This window comes from Lissotriton vulgaris, chromosome 9, assembly GCF_964263255.1.
Source record: "Lissotriton vulgaris chromosome 9, aLisVul1.2, whole genome shotgun sequence".
Lineage (NCBI taxonomy): Eukaryota > Metazoa > Chordata > Amphibia > Caudata > Salamandridae > Lissotriton > Lissotriton vulgaris.
The window spans coordinates 256255377-256269821 of record NC_141697.1 but is presented as its reverse complement, the minus strand read 5'-3'; the positions used below and the strand labels follow the sequence as shown (position 1 = coordinate 256269821).

The 14445-nt window shown below is 46.3% G+C and overlaps 1 protein-coding gene across 2 annotated transcripts in view; it reads right to left on the bottom strand.

Moving 5' to 3' along the window:
* The window catches only part of LTBP2 (latent transforming growth factor beta binding protein 2), a 1419414-nt gene that overhangs the window by 204578 nt on the left and 1200391 nt on the right, over positions 1-14445 (bottom strand). For both annotated transcript variants that reach the window (XM_086937485.1, XM_086937488.1), the window contains 2 exons: positions 1693-1830; positions 1084-1209 (listed from right to left, as the gene is read on the bottom strand). In XM_086937485.1, the coding sequence (XP_086793611.1) occupies positions 1084-1209; positions 1693-1830 (264 nt within the window). The remainder of the gene's footprint in view (positions 1-1083; positions 1210-1692; positions 1831-14445) is intronic.

Below are 14445 nucleotides of genomic sequence, written 5' to 3'. Positions count from 1 at the left end.
GGATAGTCAGGTCCGACGGGATGAGCATTTTACCTGTTCGGTCCTGCAGGGTTTCTTGGCCTAAGTCATTGCACAGACCCATCACCTGTGCAGGTACTGCTTTGGAATCTATTCACAAGGGGAAGAATTTGTGATTAGAAGAATCCATCAGAAGATGGAGTTACATACCTTTGTTAATGCTCTTTCTTGTGGATACGCTATCTTACCTCAGATTTCTTATCAATCCTCCCTCCTCCCCATCCTGTGGAATATGCTCCTTTTTTTAATATTAAAAAAGTTCCCTCTAGGGATCTACACACTATCTAATGTGATTAATAAGTACTCAGCATTCAACGGCGCAGACAGATATAAGAAAGAAAGTTATGTTGAGGGCAGGCACAGAGATGGCAGTTATATGTGGCTGCAATGTTATTTCCAGGATGGGACAGAACCGATACATAGTTGCATGACGCTACATAGGGGCACACAAGGGAATTGTTGAGATAAAATCTCCAGATCCAGTCTGGCACCTGGGAGTATTCACAAGGTGAGGAATCTGCAGTTAAATAGAGGATCCGCCAGAAATAGCATTACTGAAGGCAAGCAACTTATTATTTTCTCCTGTTTTAGCTAAGCCTAAGGTCACCTCACTTATTAGTCACAGTAAATATGATTACGCCATTTCAACTGAACATTGCACTACTGTTCTATTTCGACATATTTACTCCTTAATGGAAAAAGCGAAGGACCTAATGAAGGCTTACTTGCAAGAGAATTCACAAAACGGGAGAACTGTATCATTTTATTCATCAGCTGGGGAATCTTTGTTTTGCGTTCCCAAGAAAGAGCAGGACCTCTGTCTTTGCAGTGATGTCATTGAGAAGCTCCGAGCAAAGATTGATTGATAAAAGATGCTTGGCAAAGCAAGTTCAATGATTTGACATTCTTTGCTGCCTTCCTGATTTAGGGACATGGACTTGAATGAACATGGAGAGGAATGTATAGTGGGGAGGAATGTGGAACAAAAGAGAATGCTTTGAATCAGGTTTCCCTGTGAAAGACACTATACAAATTATCTCATTCATAGAAGTAGGAGTAACTCACCCACACAGCTGGTGCCCTGGGGATTGAGCTCATACCCCTGGTCGCACAAACAGCGGAATGATCCCTCAGTATTTTGACAGAAGGACTGACTTCCACAGAGAGTCTGGTTAACACACTCATCAATATCTGCAAAAAGGAGATAATTTGTGTCAGACAATGAAGTGAAAAGCACCAGCAAAGGGTGAGCAATAAAACTTTGTCAACACTGAGTAGCAGACACGCGCACTGATGGTAGGATCACTGATCACACTGAGGAATAGGAGTACATGCTGATTGTTATGGGCAAAAGCGAACGCTGACAGCTTGGAGTATGATCACACACTGAGGGATGGATTACATAATCATTGTGAGGGGAAGAAGCACACACCGATACAGAAAGGCAGAAGCACACACCAACAGCATGGGGTAAGATCACACACTGAAGTATAGAGGTACATATTGATACTGAGTGGAAGGATCACACCCTGACGGAAAGGAGTACATATGGACACATTGGGGACAAAGAACAAACTAACACTGTAGGGAAGCATCAAACACTGAGGTATAGGAGTAAACATTGACACTGAGGAAACTCTTACCCTGCCTCACTTTTCAAAATAATGTTCTCACCAACACAGGCTCCTCCTCCAGTTGCTGTCCCCTGGAATCCTGGCTGGCAGCCCATGATGCAGCGGTAAGAGCCCAGAGTGTTCTGGCATCTCCATGACCCACAAACAGCATCACCATAGTCTGAGCACTCATCAACATCTTTGAAAACACAAGGAACAAATGAGGATGGTTAGCAGGGCTGAAACAGAGAATACGTGTAAACCTAAAGCATTATATAGAAAGGAATCGTTCACTGAGAGCGGGGCACTCAACACCACTGGGCAAAACTGTTAAGGTTACTAATTGTGGAAACCCCTGCAGTCATAGTTCATCACCACCAAAGAGCAGGAGCCTCAGCACAACTGAGAGTTGCAGTTTCATTCCACTCACACAGTCCATTTGTCTCCCAGCCTGCTGCTGCTCTACTCACTTTAGGATACATAAAGGAGAACATTAAAGAACATGAACTTACCTTCAAGAATGCCTATCTGGTAGAGACGTAAAGGAGCGCTACTTTATTAGTGGCTTTGGGGTAGGGAGACTTACTGGGCTAAGGTGAATTAATGTGACTAGAGGAGTTTAGACAGCGCTAAAAGATGTGGTAGTAGATGCACGGTTACGACGTAATACCTTGATTGTCGTGGTTATCTTAGGAGCTAACTATGTCCCCCCCTTTAATAGTCCAACAAAATGGCGTCTAGCCGGGGTCGGAAGCCATCTAGGCTCCTCAAGATGGACGAGTAGCCCATAGAGAGAGACAATAAACAGTGCCCCTTTCTACAGCAACACCCCTGATTTCTATTCTCTGTGAACTGATACTTATCCAGTCCTCGATCCAGTCCTTCTGACCATTCCTTAGCCTGGAGCTCTCCCTAATGGCCTTACCCTGAATTTCGCCCTCATTGTTTTTCCTATTTGACCAATTCCGGAGTTCGGACTGGAGTGACAGTATCCTGCAATGTTGAGCTAATGATATTTGCCTGTCCTCGCTCCCCCGATACACACACCTGCAGCCTCGAAAGACCCTGAACCCCTCATTGCTAAATTTATGTTGAGTCTGCCCCTTATTTTCTCTTGCCAAATTGACCTATGCCTCACCTTTATTATCACTGTTTACCAGCTTCTGCCCCACAATCAGCCCTGATTTACTGGAGTGTATTGTTTGAGGTGTGATTTATGATGTGCCTAATTCTCGATGCCACCATTCGCAAAATGTAGGTGGTTTTAATGTCATAATTGTACTGCTCCACTGCTGTGAGTGTCCTGAGTGTCTAGCTCTTTGTACCTAAGTTCCCCTAATACGGCTGCATTGATTCTAAATGAGGGTGTATGCCCCCTGCCCCCCCTTTTCCTCTCTGTGATGAGCCCCCCTACTTGGCCCTGACGGGGCTTCTCACTGGCAAGGCTGTTGCATCCGAGCTTGTGGATTTTTTCTCCCCACCTCCCCTTACGCTGGTGCTTACCCTGACTGCTGTATTTTAATAGCTGTGGCAACTCCGACTGCTGCCTCTCAATCTGCGGAGACTCCCTCACCCTAGCCCCCCCACCCTTACCAGCCTGATTCCTTTGTCCTTTCTTACTTATTGCCCTAGCCTTCTCATACCCTCCTCTCTCACTCTCGTCCTCCACTCCTCCTTTCCCTTTTCCCTTCCTCTCCTCCTACTACCGCCTGCTTCACCCCCCCTTTACCTCCCTCTCCTTCCTCAGCCTGCCACACCCCCTGTTACCTCCCTCTCTTCCCTCTTAGTGCCTCCTCCTCACAACCCTACTATGCCTCCCCTGTATCTATCCAAACATGGCCCAAACTCTTGGTCCATTCTCTACCCCCCTAATCTCTCAAAATACGCAAAAAAAAATTCAAACACAACCTTCTCATCCTTAACCCTGAAACACTCATCGTTGACAACTACTACAGCCTCACCTCCCCTATTATTACCAACTACATTTTCTATTCCAAACGCCCCTCTAAATGAAAAAGCACTTTCCTACAATCTCTCCCAGTCACGAAGTGCCACAAAATCCCCCATGGCCACAAACTATCCACGACTCCCTCTCCTACCTTTCCTGGGGAAATCGACATCTCCATTTTTAAAACCGGTAACATCCTCATCCAAGCTGCCGTTCCCCACCTCAACACCTTTGAATTTCACTTCAGATCACTGACAATTCAACTTCACAAGTCCGCCAATAACCTTCCCCCCTCTCATCCTTTGCCCTCCTCTTTAACCCCTCTCTCTCATCCTATACTCCCCTCAGCAGATATGCCCACGTCCAACAATGCCTTACAATTGTTGACCATCCAACTTCACAATTCCACCAACACCCTTCCCCGCTCTCACCCTTTGCCCTCCACTCTAACCCTTCTCCCTTATCCTCTTCTCCCCTCCGCAGACATGTCCACGTCCAACATTGCCATACAATTGTTGACCTCCACTCCCCCGCTCAGCCCTCTGGTCCGTCCCACTCCCACGGTCCCTTCTCTTCCCCAGGACCTACCTACTCCCCGCAGCTCCCAATCCCCCGCACAAGCGACCTTCCCTCCCTCACACCTCACTCCCCACACCACGTGTTCTAACCCCCACCACCTTACGGACTCTCAGTGCCCTTCCCCTCCTCCTCTGACCCCACCCTTTTACTCCTCTTCCAAACCCAGCCCCCCCCAAACTCATTGCACCCACCACCCCAAACCGTCTCGCACTCTATTCCAGAATAGCCCCCACACCTCCTCCCCTAGACCCACCCTCTCTCCCTTTGAAACTCATAACTCCCACCATCCTGACCCGCCGTCACCCTACTTCCGAACAATCCTGCCCCTCCTTCTTCCCCTGCTTCACCCTCTATGGCCATATACCCACCTTCCCCCTCCATGCCTCTCCTTTTGCCCTACTATGAACACCCCGTGCCGCTCCCTCCACCTTCTCCAATTTCCCACCTTAGTCTTATATCTAACTCTCTTGACAACATTGAACGCACTCTCGCCACTCTCTCTAGAGATCTCGCTCATCTTAGATCTGATTTCTATTCCAGCAAAAACTGAGCCCTCCCACTCCGGATAAACACCACTCACACCAGACATATTAATCCCACTACCCCCAAACCTTTTTGCACAACTCCTCTACACTGCTGCGCACACAGACCTCTCCGCACCATCATTTTCCCCCTCTCACCTATGGAGATCCTAGACCTCTGCAAATCCTACCCTCCCTGCTCACCCACTAATATCCAGCCTCCCCCTGTCTCCAGCATCCCCGTCATAGTGGGGACTAGCCGAACTCCCCGCTCACCTAGCTCACCTAGGCCACCTCCCCAACTCACCTCCATCCACTCCCTTCCATTCCCCAAAGCTCCCCCTAAACCTCTTTCCTGCATGCTTGTCAATTGTCGGTCCGCTGTTCGACATGCCATTGAAATCTCTGAAATTATTCTTAGTGAATCCATCGACATCGCGTTCCTAACGGAAACCTGGCTCAATGACCACTCAACAAGCATCCTTGACCTCCTCGCCCCTACAGGCTACTCTATTCTAAGAAAAGACCGCCCCATCCGTAAAGGCGGTGGTGTTGCCATCATCTTCAAAGAGGAATTACAACTTTCCCTTGTCAATAACACTAATTACTCCGCCCTTGAATACCTCGAAGCTGAACTCAAAATTCACGGCTCCCAACCCATTCGCCTTCACAACATATATAACCCTCCCGGCAATACACATCCCTTCGTTTACACAATCGTCACTTTCCAACTCCCAAAACATTTTTCTGGGGGACATCAACCTCCATTGGAATGAGACCAATAACCCCTCTATCACCCTCCTATCCAACCTTCTCGAGATCAATAACCTCGAGCAACTTTGTAAATCTTCGACCCATTCCAAAGGAGCAATCCTAGATGCCATCATTACAAGCAAAGATCTAGCCCTCCTATCCAACATCGTTCCCATCAACTGGTCCGACCATCATCTCATTCTGTTCTCTATAGCGGTCTCTGCCATCCCTCCTCCCACGAAAATCAATAAACCCATGAAACAGTCCAGAAATCTTAATAATATCCCCCCTGATTTACTGGAATCCAAACTCCATGCCCAACTTCTCGCCATCCCTCCCAAACTGAACGGGAATGAGCTTACAGAACACTACAACAAAGCAGTCGTGGATACCCTGGACCTCCTGGCCCCGCTGAAGCTTGAAAACCAAAGAACCATTCCTTCCAAATCATGGTTCAATTCTGAGCTTAGTAATGAAAGACGCTCACTTAGATAGACGGAAAGAACGTAGAGACAACACCCTACCCCTTTGCACCTAGCTCGCCTCAGACTTGCAATATCATCTTATAAAAAACACATCTTTAAACAAAAAGCATCCTTTTTACGAGCACAACTGGACCGAGCCAAAAATAGACCCAGAGAACTGTTTAACATTGTTCGCAATCAAACCTCATCCACTCCTCCTATACTTCTGGCCTCGACCACTAGATGCGAAGAAATAGCCCTCTTTTTCTCTGAGAAAATTGCTAGAATAGAACAATCCTTCCTCCAGACTCGGACCCCTACCTCCATTTTGGACATCTCCCCTAACTCACCTGCATCCCTCCCCAACCCCCCCCCCTGCTCCCTCCATGATCCTACATAACATTGATCTCCCGATCCCCCCATTCCCTCCTCCCTCCATGATTCCGATCACCCTAACACTCTCCTTAAAAATAACGCCACCTGGTATAATTTCCATCCAGTTACTGAAAGAGATGTCTTTGACATAATTGCGAAACTTAAACCCTTCTCCCACACCAAAGACCCCCTCCCCTCTAAACTTGTCCAAAATCTCAAACACATCATTACCCCTTCCTGGACCTCGATCATTAACACTTCCCTAGCCACCGGCTGTGTCCCTTCCTCCCTACAACTGGGCCAAATCACCCCCATTCTCAAAAACCCTACTGCCGACCCTAATGACCTCAACAACCTCCGTCCTATTTCCAATCTGCCCCTTCTCTCGAAAGCCCTGGAAAAATGTGTCCTTCTTCAGCTTGACAGACACATTGAACTTTTTAACTTACTTGACCCCCTCCAATCAGGCTTCAGGAAAGGTTGCAGCACGGAAACTGCCATGCTTAACATTGTGGATGACATTCACCACTCCCTCGACAATGGCGAATCTAGCCTATTGATCCTCCTCGATCTCTCCGCTGCGTTCGATATCGTTTACCATTCTGTTCTACTCAAACTCCTTAGAGAACGATTCGGCCTTAATGGTATGACTCATAATTGGTTTGTACAAATGCGTGTTTCTTGACTCCAAGATTCACTGTCACATAGCACTCGAAACATTTGTTCATACTCTTTTCAAATAATTGTCTTCACATATTATTCATGCTTTCTTTTTCTTTAATTTCCTTAGATATGTTGTTTTTCAAAATCATAACTTTCGAAATTCATTGCATTTTCTCATTCCTTAAATGCCAGATGCATTTCAAGCATAACTGCTCTTCCTCAGGGGACTTTTTTTCTTCTGAAACAATACAGTAAATCATATGTCGGTACATAACCACGTAGGTAGGTTATTGGAACATTAGATCGTATACACAACTATCACGTTTTGAGTATAATGCATGTAACATAGTGTGAGGGTGATGACACCTGTGATCGTACATGGAGGGATATAAGGTTTAACGTGACATTCAAGTGGAACACAATTTATGACAGCACAATGGTAACGTGAGATAAACGCATTTAATTAGCCATTACGTGTTTATGTACCTACGTGGTTATGTACCGACATATGATTTACTGTATTGTTTCAGAAGAAAAAAAGTCCCCTGAGGAAGAGCAGTTATGCTTGAAATGCATCGGGCATTTAAGGAATGAGAAAATGCAATGAATTTCGAAAGTTATGATTTTGAAAAACGACATATCTAAGGAAATTAAAGAAAAAGAAAGCATGAATAATATGTGAAGACAATTATTTGAGTATGAACAAATGTTTCGAGCGCTTATGTGACAGTGAATCTTGGAGTCAAGAAACACGCATTTGTATTTAACACTACCCCCAATGCTCAGTGGGAGATTCACATAAGGCACCAACCACATTGTGAACAAGATTACAATTTGTCAACATCATTGTTTGAAATTTATCGAGTGCGGAGCAACATCCCAATTGGTTCTATCATAATTGGTTTGTCTCATACCTGCAACACCGTGCTCAACAAATTAAAATCCAAAACTGCTTATCTAACCCCTCCCCCACTTCTCTAGGAGTTCCGCAAGGATCCATTCTCTCTCCCTCTCTCTTTAACCTCTTTATGGAACCCCTCACCCTCATTCTCAAGTAAGCCGGGATCAACTACCATCTCTACGCTGACAATACTCAACTCTACCATAAGATAAAAACCCATGCTGACATCCTCCACCTCAACAACACCCTCGTCAAAATTCAAGCCTGGTTCCACTCGAACCACCTCAAACTAAACCCTAAAAAACTGAAATTATTCTTTTCTCCCCAAAAAACAACAAGCTCCCCATTCAAAATTGGATCACAGACCTTAATGCCCTCAACTGCCCCTTGTCCCTAGCCACCTCAGTCAAATCATTGGGCATCTCCCTTGACAACCGCCTATCTCTCAACGTACACATCAAAAACTCTGCCAAAGGAGCCCTCCTTACCCTCCGTAACCTTAAAAATTAAGCCCTTCATTCCAATTGATGATTTTAAACTAGCAGTTCAATCTCTTGTTCTATCGCGCATTGATTACGGCAATGCCATCCTCACCGGAATTCCCAAAACACACCTGGCTCCTCTAAAATCAGTGCTCAACCTCGCGGCCAGGCTTATCACAGACTGCAAACGATTTGACCACATCTCCCCCGCCCTCAAAACCCTCAAATGGCTCCCCATTGAAGGCAGATCCACTTATAAAACCGCCTGCATTACGCACAAAATCCTCCACCAAAACACTCCCACATACCATGCTATCGAATTGACCAAAGCAGGCTGCACGCGATCCCTGAGAAGCTCTAACACCCTCCTACTTATCCCCCCCCTTCAGAAAAAGAATTCCACTCAGTCACGCTCCTTTTCAGGCAATGCCCCTCTTATTTGGAATACCCTCCCAGCAGACCTCCGTTGTAACCCGTCCTACCCCAGCTTCAAAAAAGAACTCAAACTTCTTCTCCTTAAGAAATATGGGGGCTTCTAACTACCTCCCGAGTGGCCTCGCCTTCCTCAGCATCCCCCCACCCAGCTGCTCCGCCTACGGCTAGTGAACTCCCTCCTGCCCCCCCTCTCCTTCCCTTCCCCTTCAATCTTATCACCTTCCTTCCCCTCCTTGCCTCTCCTTTACCTCCCGTTTCTTACTACACCTTATGACCTTCAGTTTTTCTTTCACAGTTTTGGTCCTTCTTGCTCCTAGGTATATTTTATCGAACCTCCCCACCAAACTGCGACCTCTATATTGTATATCTTATGGTGTTAGCAATTGTTTTTTTACTTTTCATCTAGTGTAACCTTTTTCCTATGTGGACTGCTTATTTTTTAATCAACTTTCTGTACTTATACACACTGTACCTGTATTTAAACACCTTTGTTACAATTGTAAAGCGCTCTGATACCTCTGGGTCCAGCCAGCGCTATATAAAACCTCTAAAAATAAAAATAAAAAAATACAAATAAAATCTAGGTGGAGATTCCTTACCTTAGAATTATCCCCAGGTGTCAGACTGGATCTGGAAATTTTCTAGCATTACCGGTAGGTGGCATTGTTTGGCTCAGCATCTGTGTCATCCGCGTCAGAAGTGACATATACAGTACCGATATAGGTGGTACCTTGGTACGCCTATGTCAGTTCATTTTTGCAACTTTTCACACCAGGAAGAACAAGACAAGATGAAGACACCTAGGGCACTTTATAAAGGGAAAACCCTCATCATCTGTTGCCTAGCAGGGAGGATGGGAGGGTCGGTAAGGAATCTGCGGCTAGATAGAGTCTCTACCATAAAAGGTATTACCGAAGGTAAGTAACTAGTTCATCTGATAGAGACTTCTAGCTGCAGATTCCTTACCTTAGAATAGATACCGAAGCAATGCCTCCTCAGAAGCAGGTCTACAAACCCTACTTAGACAAAGAAGTCCTACTGGACACCACAGGCAAAATGCCCATCCTGATGGATCTGATTATTGAGGCAATAGTGAAGCTCATGTAGCTCCCTGGCAGAGGGCCAGAACTGGAACTCTGCAGGATAACGCAGTGGTCGCAGCCTTGACTCTGGTAGAATGAGCATGCAAGCCCTCAGGTATTGCTTTTTGGCCAATGCATAGCAGAAATTTATGCAGAGCACAATCCATTGACAGATGGTACATTTCTGCACAGCCTTCCCTTTCTTGTCCCCAACATATCCTACAAAGACTTGGTCATCCACCCAAAATTCGTTTGTGCAGTCAAGGTCGAACAACAACGCTCTTTTTAAATCCAGATATTTGAGTTTCTCCTCTTCTTTAGAAGAGTGAAGAGGGGCAAAAGAGGTAGGCAGTGTGATCATCTGGCCTATGTGGAAAGGGTTGACTCCCTTTGGGAGGAAGGAGGGCTATGTCTGGAGCAGCAGTTTGTCAGGATAAAAAGTAGTGTATGTTGGATGCACCCAGAGGGCCTGCAACACGCAGACCCTTCTTGCAGATGTAATGGCCACCAGAAATGTGGTTTTGATAGTTAATAACAGAAGAGGGCCTTTGCGTAATGGCTCAAAGGAAGCACACATCAGAAAAGTAAGTTCAAGTCCCACTGGGGCATGATGAATGGCTTGGGAGGGGGGAACATATGTTGCAAACCTTTCAGGAATCTTGTCACCACAGGTGACTTATATAAGGAAGGTTGATCTGGCAACAGCAATAATGAAGAAATAGCTGAAACATAGTTCTTAACTGTGTCCAGAGCAGTGCCCTACTGGGTCAAAGAACGAACAAATAATACAACCTGAGAGAGGGGAACAGAAAGGGGATCAATACGTTTTGATACATACCATGCCACAAACTTGTCCCGATGGCAGTAGTATGCCGATTTGGAGGAGGGACATCTGTCTACCAGAATAAGAAAACAAGTTACTTACCTGTAACTACAGGTAACCAGTATTGGTATCTTTCATAGATTCACATGCCTGAATCATTCCCCGTTGCCGAGGCGGGAGTCCCACGGTAAAATACAAAAGCAGTACCATAAGTAAATAACAGTAGAAGCCTAAAAGAAAGCCAAATGCCTAAATCTTAGTAGCCTATCTACATCATTATCATGAAAAGAACCAGAAATTTGTTCCAACCAATCAGCTACCAGCTCCCTCTAGAACCTTCTCAGCAGAGGCAGTTCTCCTTAGATTTTCTTAGCACAAGTGGGAAGTAAGCATCCCAAATGATAAAGAACTGACTCACCGGGGAGGAGGGTGGGTGCATGTGAATCTATGAAAGATACCAATACTGGATAACTCTAGTTATAGGTAAGTTTTTATCCAGTATTGGATTATCTTTCATAGATTCACATGCCTGAATCAGAATAGCAAGCAGTAAGCCAAAAACAGTGTCGTTTGCGGATGGTGGAAGATAAGGTTCATAAACTCCCAAAACGCATTCATAATGGTAGGAAGGTCAGTAACATAAGTAGGCCTTTAAGAAATAAAATGCATATTAAGTAACATTAATAAAATAAGGCAAGATTATTAAAATATAGAGATATGCATATATTCAGCAAAGAAACATAATATATGTCACATGAAACATGGTAGTATATAAAAGGGAAAATACCTGAATCTGACCTTAATGAAAGAGATGGCGTAGAACTGCTTGTCCGACAGCGGCATTGTGAGAAGTTGGCCTGATATGTAGTGTTTCCAATTCTGGAACCACTTGGTATCAGTCCAAACAAACCCCAAAGATGTCTGGTTGTAAGTCAACCTTGTTAGACAAGCTATCCTAGTGGTAGCATGGACTAAGCAGCCTTAAAGGCTTAACTTAAGAGGTCGTGTTAAGCGAGCTGTTTTACCACATACAATCCTGTAATCAAATGAAAGGACACCACACAAGTATATATTATAAAAATATATGTGTTTATTTCTAAATTAATCCCCAGTACTCTTTATGAGGAAAGGGGCACAAGCGTTAAATCAAAAGCACAGTATAACATACAAAGTTGCACAATTTTGGATGAGGGCCGGTGGCCACTCAAACCATATACTAAAAAAATGGTATAAGAGATACCAATCGAACAGTGGTTAGGCCTAGGGCCTAGAGAATCGCTGGGAGCAGTCAGGACAAGCAATGCTGAAGTCGGGAGTAGCCCACGGAATTCGGGTGCAGCACGGAAAGTGCGGCTTGCACCAATGCAATGTCAATGGTGCGTAAAAGTTACATAAAGTGAGTTTAAAGATACTTCCGCTGAACCTAGAGGAACAAAACTTAAGACACAGACCCTAGAGGTGTGGACCAGTGTAGGAACCCCGGCGTTGCAATGTTACCTCACCCACAGGAAGTGGGTGCACAGGGTCGAAGTGGCGTCGGATTTTGACACGCAGGCTCTTGGTGCTTGAAGCTGAAGAAGCTGCAGGCGATGGGAAGCAGAAGTGTCCGGTGTGATCCAAGGGCGGATCGAAGTCAAAATGTATCTGAAAGCAGAGGGGACAGAGTCTGGGTCACACAGCAGTGACCAGGGTGGAACCAGGACGGAACCAGGCAATGTCGGGCGCAATCAGATGGTTGTCGAGAGGCTTCTCTCCGCTGTCACGTGGGCTCTGGGGCATCTGCGACGTCCAGGAGCAGGTCACGATCTGTCCCACGCAGGCTCTCGCCGTCAGCACCGTCGGCTTCAAGATTGCAGCCTACAGCACCTGGCAAAAGCAATCCACGCGGAACCGGGAGATTGCTTCTCACTCAGACCAGGAGGGTCAGAGTGGGGGGCTCCTTTTCACAGGAGCTGGTGCAGATCTGGAGCAACCAGAAAAGCGAGTCGTATTCAAGTTTTCGTCGGCACAGGGGCCACAAGCCAGCTGGCAAGGGACCGGGCCAACGCGTCGAACCAACACAAGCAGAAGGGCCCCACGTAGCACTCGTCGAGTGTGGAGGGCGTAGCTTTGGTGCAAGTGTAGCTCGGGGTGGGGGCTTCTCAAACCCCGGTGTACAGCTTCGAGGGTCACTCGTGGGCTGCACGGTCAGCGTCTCGTGGCCTTTTCAAGATGGCGTGCCCCATAAGAGTATATGGTATGGCATTATCCTGGATCAGCTTAGGGAGTTGTTCCCGACAGCTGCAGACAGGCTCAGCTCATGCCAGAGCTCCATCTCACATAAAACCACGCACTCTGCCTCCAGGATTGATGAGGCCTTCCATAGGAGTGGCTCACAGGTTTATATGTGTCCAGATATAGGTTTAGATATAGGTATACTATATCTAAGCAAGGGGTGATTACACCCACTTGCCCCAGCTGAGGTGATCAGCCAGTTGTGTCAATTTAAGAACCAGCCAGGGGTGGCAAAAGCTATGCTTCAGCCCCTGGTAGGCCTTGGTGGCACCTATGCCCTGAGCACCTATAGTGCATGGTACAGGGGCTGACAAGGAGTCCATTTCAAATTGTGGTATGTACCTATAGCACATGTATTATAAATTTAGAGAGAGAACAGCAGGCTGGGGGTCTGATTAGCAGGCCCACAGCCTCAGTAAGTCGAAAACCAGTGAAGCAAAAAGCAAAAATTGGGGTGACCATAGGATAGCAGACCCTACACTCCTACACAACCCCCCTCCCCCCCCCCCCCCAAACGCAGGGACATTAAACTTAACCTTGACCAGATAAGTCTTCATGTTCTAAGTGGAAGTACCTGGAGAGACCATCTGCATTACCATGGTCAGTCCCTGGGCGGTGCTCCACTGTAAAGTCCATCCCCTGTAGGGAAATGGACCACCTGAGCAGTTTGGGATTTTCACCCTTCATCTGATTTAGCCACAAGAGGGGCTTATGGTCTGTCTGAATTAGGAAGTGAGTACCAAACAAGTATGGCCTCAGCTTCTTCAGGGCCCAAACCACAGCAAAGGCCTCCCTCTCAATAGCTGACCAACGTTTCTCCCTGGGGGTCAGCCTTCTGCTAATAAAAGCAATGGGCTGGTCTTGACCATCTTGATTAAGTTGTGAAAGCACAGCTCCCACCCCCAACTCAGAAGCATCTGTCTGTACAATGAACTGTTTGGAGTAGTCAGGACTCTTCAGGATAGGTGCAGAGCACATGGCCTTCTTCAGGCCATCAAATGCCTTTTGACAGCTAACTGTCCACTGAACCTTTTTGGGCATCTTCTTGGATGTCAAGTCATTCAATGGTGTCACAATGGACCCATAGTTCTTTACAAATTTTCTGTAATACCCAGTCAGGCCCAAGAAGGCTCTGACTTGTGTCTGGGTAGTTGGAGGAGCCCAGTCCTGTATGGTCTGGATCTTGCTCTCCAGTGGTTGAACCTGACCCCCACCTAATAGGTGGCCCAGGTACACAACCTTGCTCTGCCCTATCTGGCACTTAGTAGCCTTGATAGTCAGGCCTGCCTTTTGCAGGGCCTCCAGAACCTTATTCAGGTGGATCAGTTGATCCTCCCAGGTGGAGCTAAAGACAGCAATATCATCTAGATATGCTGCACAAAAGTCATCCAACCCAGCAAGGACTTGGTTCACCAGCCTTTGGAAGGTGGCAGGTGCATTCTTCAAACCAAAGGGCATCACCACAAACTGATAATGTCCACTAGGGGTAGAGAATGCTGTTTTAGCTTTTGACT